The sequence below is a fragment of the Nerophis ophidion genome, linkage group LG08, assembly GCF_033978795.1.
Source record: "Nerophis ophidion isolate RoL-2023_Sa linkage group LG08, RoL_Noph_v1.0, whole genome shotgun sequence".
NCBI lineage: Eukaryota > Metazoa > Chordata > Actinopteri > Syngnathiformes > Syngnathidae > Nerophis > Nerophis ophidion.
The window spans coordinates 13505829-13517989 of NC_084618.1; the positions used below are offsets into that span (position 1 = coordinate 13505829).

A 12161-nucleotide genomic window follows, 5' to 3' on the forward strand; every position below is an offset into this window, starting at 1 on the left:
CTGAGTTAATAATCATTAACTTGGAATTTAATGGCAGCAACACTTTGCAAAAAGGTTGTCTCAGGGACATTTTTACCACTGTGTTACATGGCCTTTCCTTTTAACAACACTCAGTAAACATTTGGGAACTGAGGAGACACATTTTTGAAGCTTTTCAGGTGGAATTCTTTCCTATTCTTGCTTTATATACGGCTTAAATTGTTCAACAGTCTCCGTTGTGGTACTTTAGGCTTCATAATGCACCACACAGTCCAGGTCTGGACTACAGGCAGGCCAGTCTAGTACCCACACTCTTTCTTTTACTATGAAGCCACACTGTTGTAACACATGGCTTGGCATCGTCCTGCTGAAATAAGCAGGGGCGTCCATGATAACGTCGCTTGGATGGCAACATATGTTGCTCCAAAGCCAGCATGTACCTTTCAGCATTAATGGTGCCTTCACAGATGTGTGAGTTACTCACGCCATGGGCGCTAATACACCCCGATACCACCACAGATGCTGGTTTTTCAATTTTGCGCCTAGAACAATCCGGATGGATCTTTTCCCCTTATTTCGTCCTCAGTTTCCAAAAACAATTTGAAATGTGGACTCGTCAGACCACAGAAAACTTTTCCACTTTGCATCAGTCCATCTTTGATGAGCTCGGGCCCAGAGAAGCCGACGGCGTTTCCGGGTGTTGTTGATAAATGGCTTTGGCTTTGCATAGTAGAGTTGTAACTTGCACTTACAAATGTAGCGACCAACTTTCGTTACTGACAGTGGTTTTCTGAAGTGTTCCTGAGCCCATGTGGTGATATCCTTTACGCACTGATTTTGCTTTTTGAAGCAGTGTCACCTGAGGGATCGAAGGTCCCTAATATCATCGCTTACGTGCAGTGAGTTCTCCAGATTCTCTGAACCTTTTGATGATATTACGGACCGTAGATGGTGAAATCCCTACATTCCTTGCAATAGCTGGTTGAGAAATGTTGTTCTTAAACTGTTGGACAATTTGCTCACGCTTTTGTTGACAAAGCGGAGACCCTCGCCCCCGCCCTTGTTTGTGAATGACTGAGTATTTCGTGGAAGCTGCTTTTATACCCAATCACGGCACCCACCTGTTGCCAATCAGCCCGCTCACTTGTCGGATGTTCCAAATAAGTGTTTGATGAGCAGTCCTGAACTTTCTCAGTCTTTTTTGCCACGTGTGCCAGCTTTTTTGAAGCCATTAAATTCCCAATGAGCTAATATTTGCAAAAAAATAACAAAGGTTATTAGTTTGAACGTTAAATATCTTATCTTTGCAATTGAATATAAGTTGAAAAGGATTTGCAAATCATTGTATTCTCTTTTTATTTGGGGTTTTGTCATTAATGCACCTTTTTACTATCATTTTTAATCCACTTTGTATTCTTTTTTTAATGTTGTTTTAGTTGTTTTGTTGTTTTACTTCACCTATGTCCTGCACAGCGCTTTATAAATAAAATGTACTCACTCACTTACTTGAATTGGATAAAAATGTGTATTTTTTAATATTTGTGAGAGTACACACACCAGGATGCCAGTTATGAAGGAGGCCAAAAAATTCAGCGATTAGACAAAATCTAGCATCAGATGCTTTTTATGTGGCTCACACAACCTGTTTTTCCAGCAATCAAGTACATCTTTTAACACATCCTTTGTTCACTCAATGCTCATGTTATCGGTCTGATTCGGGTGAATGCAGGGTGAAACATTGATATGGTAAAACAAAATACCTCACCTGTTGCACAAATTCCTACAGTTGCCAGTGGAAATTGCATTAGAGCAGTTCCACTACACAGGGCATGCAACCCGAGTATGAAACACCCTGCTACTACAGGTGAGAAGAGTAAAAGCGCAACTGGTGTTCAATCGGATTCCTTGGTGAATGAAGTTAATCCTGAAGTGAATTAATGAACTCATTTTATGTTCTACATATGATGAATTTTTATTTTCAATTTGGAGAAAGTGAACCGATAAATTGGCAATACGTTCAGACTTCGGAATGCAGAAGTGGTAGCGCTATCCTGGAGGAGAGACTCTATGTTTTGTTCACTTCCTGTTCTCGATGTATTCACAATATACTCCATAAGTAATAGCATTAAAATGAAAAATAAAATTTGTTTGGTAAGTTATATTTTCTGTGGTGAGATAAGCTCTGCAAGGGATAAACGGTAGAAAATGGAAATGGATGGATGGTGCGATAAATAAGATTATCTAGAAAACGAATGGATGGATGAAATAAATCTTCTTTTTACTTTGTAAACACTTCAGTTTAAAGAGTTTCTTGAAGTGGATCAAATTAGTACATTGTTTGATTTCTTTGCTTCATCCATTCCATAATTTAATTCCACCTACTGATATACTGAAGGTCTTAAGTGTTGTACGAGCGTACAAATGTTTTAAATCACTGACGTGAATTAATTAACTCATATAATGTTGTAGATATGGTGAATGTTTATATTCAAGTTGGAGAAAGCGAACCACCAGGTTTAAGTAAATAATGGTTGAGCCCATAATAATTTAAGGAGCATTTGTTGGAAATATTTTAAGTGGACCGGATTAACTCTCTCCCGAGAAGAGGCAATTAATTCAGTCTTCGGAAGGCAGAAGTGATAGCCCTATCCTGGAGGAGAGACTCCATGTTTTGTTCACTTCCTGTTCTCAATTTATTCACAATATACTCCATAAGTAATATCATTAAAATTAAAAAAAAAATAGTTAAGTAAGTTATATTTCATATAACGAGATAAATAAGATTATCTAGAAAATGAATGGATGGATGAAATAAATCTTCCTTTTACTTTGTAAACACTTAAGTTTAAAGAGTTTTTTGAAGTGGATCAATTTAGTACATTGTTTGATTTCTTTGCTTCATCCATTCCATAATTTAATTCCACATACTGATATACTGAAGGTCTTAAGTGTTGTACGTGCGTACAAATGTTTTAAATCACTGACGTGAATTAATTAACTCATATAATGGTGTAGATATGGCGAATGTTTATATTCAATTTGGAGAAAGCGAGCCACCAGGTTTAAGTAAATAATGGTTGAGCCCATAATAATTTAAGGAGCCTTTGTTAGAAATATTTTAAGTGGACCGGATTAACTCTCTCCCGAGAAGAGGCAATCAATTCAGTCTTCGGAAGGCAGAAGTGATAGCCCTATCCTGGAGGAGAGACTCCATGTTTTGTTCACTTCCTGTTCTCGATGTATTCACAATATACTCCATAAGTAATATCATTAAAATTGAAAAAAAACAGTTAAGTACGTTATATTTCATATGATGAGATAAATAAGATTATCTAGAAAATGAATGGATGGATGAAATAAATCTTCCTTTTACTTTGTACACACTTAAGTTTAAAGAGTTTCTTGAAGTGGATCAAATTAGTACATTGTTTGATTTCTTTGCTTCATCCATTCCATAATCTAATTCCACATACTGATATACTGAAGGTCTTAAGTGTTGTACGTGGGTACAAATGTTTTAAATCACTGACGTGAATTAATTAACTCATATAATGTTGTAGATGTGGTGAATGTTTATATTCAATTTGGAGAAAGCGAACCACCAGGTTTAAGTAAATAATGGTTGAGCTCATAATAATTTAAGGAGCATTTGTTGGAAATATTTTAAGTGGACCGGATTAACTCTCTCCCGAGAAGAGGCAATTAATTCAGTCTTCGGAAGGCAGAAGTGATAGCCCTATCCTGGAGGAGAGACTCCATGTTTTGTTCACTTCCTGTTCTCAATTTATTCACAATATACTCCATAAGTAATATCATTAAAATTTAAAAAAAAATAGTTAAGTAAGTTATATTTCATATGATGAGATAAATAAGATTATTTAGAAAATGAATGGATGGATGAAATAAATCTTCCTTGTACTTTGTAAACACTAAGTTTAAAGAGTTTCCTAAAGTGGATCGAATTAGTACATTGTTTGATTTCTTTGCTTCATCCATTCCATAATTTAATACCACCTACTGATATACTGAAGGTCTTAAGTGTTGTACGTGGGTACAAATGTTTTAAATCACTGAATTAACTCATATTATGTTGTAGATATGGTGAATGTTTATATTCAATTTGGAGAAAGCGAACCACCAGGTTTAAATAAATAATGGTTGAGCCCATAATAAATTAAGGAAACTTCGTTGAAAATATTTTATGTGGACTGGATTAACACTCTCCCGAGAAGAGGCAATTAATTCAGTCTTCGGAAGGCAGAAGTGATAGCGCTATCCTGGAGGAGAGACTCCATGTTTTGTTCACTTCCTGTTCTCGATGTATTCACAATATACTCCATAAGTAATATCATTAAAATTAAAAAAAAACAGTTAAGTAAGTTATATTTCATATGATGAGATAAATAAGATTATCTAGAAAACGAATGGATGGATGAAATAAATCTTCCTTGTACTTTGTAAGCACTAAGTTTAAAGAGTTTCTTGAAGTGGATCGAATTAGTAAATTGTTTGATTTATTTGCTTCATCCATTCCATAATTGTATTCCACATACTGATATACTGAAGGTCTTAAGTGTTGTACGTGGGTACAAATGTTTTAAATCACTGATGTGAATTAACTCATATTATGTTGTAGGTATGGTGAATGTTTATAATCAATTTGGAGAAAAGGAACCACCAGGTTTAAATAAATAATGGTTGAGCCCATAATAAATTAAGGAAACTTCGTTGAAAATATTTTATGTGGACTGGATTAACTCTCTCCCGAGAAGAGGCAATTAATTCAGTCTTCGGAAGGCAGAAGTGATAGCCCTATCCTGGAGGAGAGACTCCATGTTTTGTTCACTTCCTGTTCTCAATTTATTCACAATATACTCAATAAGTAATATCATTAAAATAAAAAAAAAATAGTTAAGTAAGTTATATTTCATATGATGAGATAAATAAAATTATCTAGAAAATGAATGGATGGATGAAATAAATCTTCCTTGTACTTTGTAAACACTAAGTTTAAAGAGTTTTTTTAAGTGGATCGAATTAGTACATTGTTTGATTTCTTTGCTTCATCCATTCCATACTTTAATTCCACACGCTGATATACTGAAGGTCTTAAGTGTTGTACGTGGGTACAAATGTTTTAAATCACTGACGTGAATTAATTAACTCATTTAATGTTGTAGATATGGTGAATGTTTATATTCAAGTTGGAGAAAGCGAACCACCAGGTTTAAGTAAATAATGGTTGAGCTCATAATAAATTAAGGAAACTTTGTTGAAAATATTTTATGTGGACTGGATTAACTCTCTCCCGAGAAGAGGCTATAAATTCAGACTCCGGAATGCAAAAGTGATAGCGCTATCCTGGAGGAGAGACTCCATGTCTGTCCTCACGCCAACCTACACAGATTGTTTTCCAGTCTCTTCCACATGAACATCTCCTTACATGGTCAGGTTGTGCTGCCCTGACTTAGCACACACCCAGAGACAGAAAGGAGGAATGTAAAAAACTGATGTTTTTTTGTTGTTTTTTTTAACTTGACCTCCTCCAGGTACTGCAGTCCTGTATAATGATGCTTGCGTGTAATAAACTTTTTGTTCAGTAAAACTTCTCCGACGTCTATTTTGATCCAGCCGCACTGGATGACAAGATGGGAAATATACAACAATATTTGTAATATTTTTTGTTTTCTTTAGAGCTTTACTATGCTCACACGATTTTATTCCAGCATGATTTTTATTTCTTTTTCAGTTTTACATGTTTTTTTTTTTAATAGGCTTAGCCTTTTTTATTCATCTGAAAGGACTTTTCTACTATCCACAAAGGTTCTCTTCTTGTTTAAGGTTTCGGTGAGAAAATGGTGGTAATAAGTCGGCTCTTACCCTAGACATGAGCGGAGAGTTTGCGTCGTTCTTCCTGCAGCTGCGGACTCTCTTGCCTCCTCCCACCGTTGGATGCATACACCGTGGAGGAGGGGGGGGGGGGGAGGGGGGGTAATCTCAGCCCGGCTGCCTTGCCTTGTCGAGAAATGTGGTTTCCCTCTGAGACACTGGTGGTCACCACACCCCTCCGATTTTCAGGTACGACCATATAATCTCACTAAAACACTAGTAACACAATAAGCAGATAAGGGATTTTCCAGATTTATCCTAGTAAATGTGTCTGATAACATCGTCTTTTTTTTCTTCTTTTTCTAGTCCTTCACTATCACTTTCCTCATCCACAAATCTTTCATCATCGCTCAAATTAACGGGGAAATCGTCGCTTTCTTGGTCCGAATCGCTCTCGCTGCTGGTGGCCATGATTGTAAACAATGTTCAGATGTGAGGAGCTCCACAACCCGTGACGTCACGCACACATCGTCTGCTACTTCCGGTACTGGCAAGGCTTTTTTATTAGCGACCAAAAGTTGCGAACTTGATCGTCGATGTTCTCTACTAAATCCTCTCAGCAAAAATATGGCAATATCGCGAAATTATCAAGTATGACACGTAGAATGGACCTGCTATCCCCGTTTAAATAAGAACCGTCGATCATAATATTTTTTAGAGCGTATCAAAACACGAATTGGTATGTCAGACTCAGCACTGTCTTGGTTTAACTCTTATCTTACTGATAGGATGCAGTGCGTCTCCCATAACAATGTGACCTTGGACTATGTTAAGGTAACGTGTGGAGTTCCCCAGGGTTCGGTCCTTGGCCCTGTACTCTTCAGCATCTACATGCTGCCGCTGGGTGACGTCATACGCAAATACGATATTAGCTTTCACTGTTATGCTGATGACACCCAACTCTACATGCCCCTAAAGCTGACCAACACGCCGGACTGTAGTCAGCTGGAGGCGTGTCTTAATGAAATTAAACAATGGATGTCCGCTAATTTTTTGCAACTTAATGCCCAAAAAACGGAAATGCTGATTATCGGTCCTGCTAGACACCGACCTCTATTTAATAATACAACTTTAACATTTGACAACCAAATAATAAAACAAGGTGACTCTGTAAAAAATCTGGGTATTATCTTCGACCCAACTCTCTCCTTTGAGTCACACATTAAAAGCGTTACTAAAACGGCCTTCTTTCATCTCCGTAATATCGCTAAAATTCGCTCCATTCTGTCCACTAAAGACGCTGAGATCATTATCCATGCGTCTGTTACGTCTCGTCTCGATTACTGTAACGTATTATTTTCGGGTCTCCCCATGTCTAGCATTAAAAGATTACAGTTGGTACAAAATGCGGCTGCTAGACTTTTGACAAGAACAACAAAGTTTGATCACATTACGCCTGTACTGGCTCACCTGCACTGGCTTCCTGTGCACTTAAGATGTGACTTTAAGGTTTTACTACTTACGTATAAAATACTACACGGTCTAGCTCCAGCCTATCTTGCCGATTGTATTGTACCATATGTCCCGGCAAGAAATCTGCGTTCAAAAGACTCCGGCTTATTAGTGATCCCTAGAGCCCAAAAAAAGTCTGCGGGCTATAGAGCGTTTTCCGTTCGGGCTCCAGTACTCTGGAATGCCCTCCCGGTAACAGTTCGAGATGCCACCTCATTAGAAGCATTTAAGTCTCACCTTAAAACTCATTTGTATACTCAAGCCTTTAAATAAACTCCCTTTTTAGACCAGTTGATCTGCCGTTTCTTTTCTTTTTCTCCTATGTCCCACTCTCCCTTGTGGAGGGGGTCCGGTCCGATCCGGTGGCCATGTACTGCTTGCCTGTGTATCGGCCGGGGACATCTCTGCGCTGGTGATCCGCCTCCGCTTGGGATGGTTTCCTGCTGGCTCCGCTGTGAACGGGACTCTCGCTGCCGTGTTGGATCCGCTTTGGACTGGACTCTCGCGACTGTGTTGGATCCATTATGGCTTGAACTTTCACAGTATCATGTTTGACCCGCTCGACATCCATTGCTTTCCTCCTCTCCAAGGTTCTCATAGTCATTATTGTCACCGACGTCCCACTGGGTGTGAGTTTTCCTTGCCCTTATGTGGGCCTACCGAGGATGTCGTGGTGGTTTGTGCAGCCCTTTGAGACACTAGTGATTTAGGGCTATATAAGTAAACATTGATTGATTGATATATATGTATGTGCTGCAGTTGCTTTAAGAATGTTGCGACAGCTGCCGTAAAGGAGGTGCGTTGCTAGCCTGGTTGCTATGTTTCCAGTTGGTCGTAAAAGTGTCAAATCTCTCAGTAAAGTTATTCATTGGATTATGTATTTTGTTTTGAACTTTATTACACCTTGGAGCGCTTTTTCCCGTCCGTTGTTTTCCTGCTTTCGCTATCTGCGCCTCGTGACGTCGTTTCTCGCGATGTCTCACGCAGCATTTCTGGTCAGGACGGATTTGAATAAAGAACCAACTCTTTTTCTTTACTATAGTGGTCTCGATAACGGGTACCGGTTATCAAAAAGGGGACTCGGTTCTTTTCTTATCGAACAACCGGGAAAACCGGTTTCGAATATCATCCCTATCTCTGACTACAGTGTATGTATTGTTTAAAAGCAGTTTTGGATCAGTCTGCTGTACAAGTCTGATGTATAAGACATGTGTATACAACTTTTTCTCTGTGTAACAATCGATTCAGGGGTCGGGGGGCTGCAGCCAAAACGGTCCCGTCCATCGCTGCTTGCAGCTGTAGTTATTGTTGTGTTGTATTCTATCAATCAATCAATCAATCAATGTTTACTTATATAGCCCTAAATCACTAGTGTCTCAAAGGGCTGCACAAACCATCACGACATCCTCGGTAGGCCCACATAAGGGCAAGGAAAACTCACACCCAGTGGGACATCGGTGACAATGATGACTATGAGAACCTTAGAGAGGAGGAAAGCAATGGATGTCGAGCGGGTCTAACATGATACTGTGAAAGTTCAATCCACAATGGATCCAACACAGTCGCGAGAGTCCAGTCCAAAGCGGATCCAACACAGCAGCGAGAGTCCCGTTCACAGCGGAGCCAGCAGGAAACCATCCCAAGCGGAGGCGGATCAGCATCGCAGAGATGTCCCCAGCCGATACACAGGCAAGCAGTACATGGCCACCGGATCGGACCGGACACCCTCCACAAGGGAGAGTGGGACATAGAAGAAAAAGAAAAGAAACGGCAGATCAACTGGTCTAAAAAGGGAGTCTATTTAAAGGCTAGAGTATACAAATGAGTTTTAAGGTGAGACTTAAATGCTTCTACTGAGGTGGCATCTCGAACTGTTACCGGGAGGGCATTCCAGAGTACTGGAGCCCGAACGGAAAACGCTCTATAGCCCGCAGACTTTTTTTGGGCTTTGGGAATCACTAACAAGCCGGAGTCCTTTGAACGCAGATTCCTTGCCGGGACATATGGTGCAATACAATCGGCAAGATAGGATGGAGCTAGACCGTGTAGTATTTTATACGTAAGTAGTAAAACCTTAAAGTCACATCTTAAGTGCACAGGAAGCCAGTGCTGGTGAGCCAGTACAGGCGTAATGTGATCAAACTTTCTTGTTCTTGTCAAAAGTCTATCAGCCGCATTTTGTACCAACTGTAATCTTTTAATGCTAGACATGGGGAGACCCGAAAATAATACGTTACAGTAATCGAGGCGAGACGTAACAAACGCATGGATAATGATCTCAGCGTCTTTAGTGGACAGAATGGAGCGAATTTTAGCGATATTACGGAGATGAAAGAAGGCCGTTTTAGTAACGCTTTTAATGTGTGCCTCAAAGGAGAGAGTTGGGTCAAAGATAATACCCAGATTTTTTACCGTGTCGCCTTGTTTAATTGTTTGGTTGTCAAATGTTAGAGTTGTATTATTAAATAGAGTTCAGTGTCTAGCAGGACCGATAATCAGCATTTCCGTTTTTTTGGGCATTAAGTTGCAAAAAGTTAGCGGACATCCATTGTTTAATTTCATTAAGACACGCCTCCAGCTGACTACAATACCGGTATATACGTCATGCTCTCATGTATGATGCCAAAAAAGTGTTCCACTGTAATTTATTTCTGCAGGAATGATAATGGCGTGGGTGTGTGAGCGTGCATCCAGGCAATGCCTTGTGACAGGTTTCACCAGGTGTCACATCCTGTCCACTCCGCCAGGTGCAAGGTGAACCCTCGTTTTTCAGCCATGGCCTTCCCCAAGTGCAGGATTTGGAATTTGCTGCTTGTCCTCATGCTCGCCGTCGTGGTTTTTGTCGTGCATCAGTCAGAATTTTCCTTTGACATCAGGTAAGGATCCTTTTTTTTTTTTTGCTCCAATTAGGGCTAAATACTGTTGGTAAGGTGTGTCCAGTGTGCGTCCTTTTTTTTTTTTTGCAATCCGCAGCTTGTTTTTACTATTCTGTCATAAAATCAGAAGATTACATAGGGATGAAATAATAGGAACATTCCATATCACGGTTATCATTATTCTTATATAAACCAGGGGTGTCCAAAGTATATATGTACACATATGTGCACAGACACACACACACAGTGTGCTTGGGTCATATTTTTGGGAACATTAGTACAAAACCTCACAATAATGTCTGATTGAATGCTAAAAACGGTATGACGGACCGCCCTAAAAAACGGAATGACATTTTATCAATCAATCAATCAATCAATGTTTACTTATATAGCCCTAAATCACTAGTGTCTCAAAGGGCTGCACAAACCACTACCACATCCTCGGTAGGCCCACATAAGGGCAAGGAAAACTCACACCCAGTGGGACGTCGGTGACAATAATGACCCAGTGGGACGTCGGTGACAATAATGACTATGAGAACCTTGGAGAGGAGGAAAGCAATGGATGTCGAGCGGGTCTATACTGTGAAAGTTCAATCCATAATGGATCCAACACAGTCGCGAGAGTCCAGTCCAAAGCGGATCCAACACAGTCGCGAGAGTCCAGTCCAAAGCGGATCCAACACAGCAGCGAGAGTCCCGTTCACAGCGGAGCCAGCAGGAAACCATCCCAAGCGGAGGCGGATCAGCAGCGCAGAGATGTCCCCAGCCGATACACAGGCGAGCAGTACATGGCCACCGGATCGGACCGGACTCCCTCCACAAAGGAGAGTGGGACATAGAAGAAAAGGAAAAGAAACGGCAGATCAACTGGTCTAAAAAGGGAGTCTATTTAAAGGCTAGAGTATACAAATGAGTTTTAAGGTGAGACTTAAATGCTTCTACTGACGTATTTTAAAATTTGTTTTTACTGAATGAGACACCCAGAATATACATGAAAATAAAGAATGTGGGATTTTCAATATTAACTATGAACGATAAAACACCGAATATTGACAGCGTCACACCCCTTCCAGATTGACATATTTTACTATCAAGCAAAACGCAACAAAAATGCATCAAACAGAGCCAAATTTGAACATGAAGGGTACAAAAAAAAGTGAATTAGTGAAGTGAATTATATTTTATATAGCGCTTTTTCTCTAGTGACTCAAAGCGCTTTACATAGTGAAACCCAATATCTAAGTTACATTCAAACCAGTGTGGGTGGCACTGGGAGCAGGTGGGTAAAGTGTCTTGCCCAAGGACACAACGGCAGTGATTAGGTTGGCAGAGGCGGGAATTGAACCTGCAACCCTCAAGTTGCTGGCACGCCACTCTACCAACCGAGCTAAACCACCCAAAAACACTTTCAATCTAATGGCTCTGATACATCACTAAGCTTTAGAACTTTCTTGTAAAAATGTCCTTCCGTGTCTGTCCCTGACAGCCACATTTCAGGCTGGCCACTCTGGAAACACTCAGTGGAAACGCTCCCCACCCACACTGGTTGGTGCCTCGCCTGGGCTGCCGTGACATAAATTACCATAGTAACTCATTTCAAAATTGTGTTAGATGTAAATATAAACGGAATACAATGATTCGCAACTCATTTTCAACCCATATTCAGTTGAATATGCTACAAAGACAACATATTTGATGTTCAAACTGATAAAAAATTTTTTTTGCAAATAGTCATTAACTTTAGAATTTGATGCCAGCAACACGTGACAAAGAAGTTGGGAAAGGTGGCAATAAATACTGATAAAGTTGAGAAATACTCATCAAACACTTATTTGGAACATCCCACAGGTGTGCAGGCTAATTGGGAACAGGTGGGTGCCATGATTGGGTATAAAAGTAGCTTCCATGAAATGGACAAGGATGGGGCGAGGGTCACCAATTTGTTAGCAAATTGTCGAACAG

The 12161-nt window shown here is 40.0% G+C and overlaps 1 protein-coding gene and 1 long non-coding RNA gene across 4 annotated transcripts in view; one reads left to right on the top strand and one right to left on the bottom strand.

The window, feature by feature from the left end:
* LOC133557340 (uncharacterized) overlaps positions 1-12161 on the bottom strand; it is a 252154-nt gene that overhangs the window by 218679 nt on the left and 21314 nt on the right. The window lies entirely within an intron of this gene.
* LOC133557339 (alpha-N-acetylgalactosaminide alpha-2,6-sialyltransferase 1-like) overlaps positions 9980-12161 on the top strand; it is a 55073-nt gene continuing 52891 nt past the window's right edge. Inside the window, exon 1 of one of the 3 annotated variants that reach the window (XM_061907734.1) lies at positions 9980-10196. In XM_061907734.1, coding sequence (XP_061763718.1) covers positions 10018-10196 — 179 coding nt within the window. In that variant the 5' untranslated portion in view covers positions 9980-10017. The remainder of the gene's footprint in view (positions 10197-12161) is intronic. The other 2 variants (XM_061907735.1, XM_061907733.1) reach the window with 2 other exon arrangements.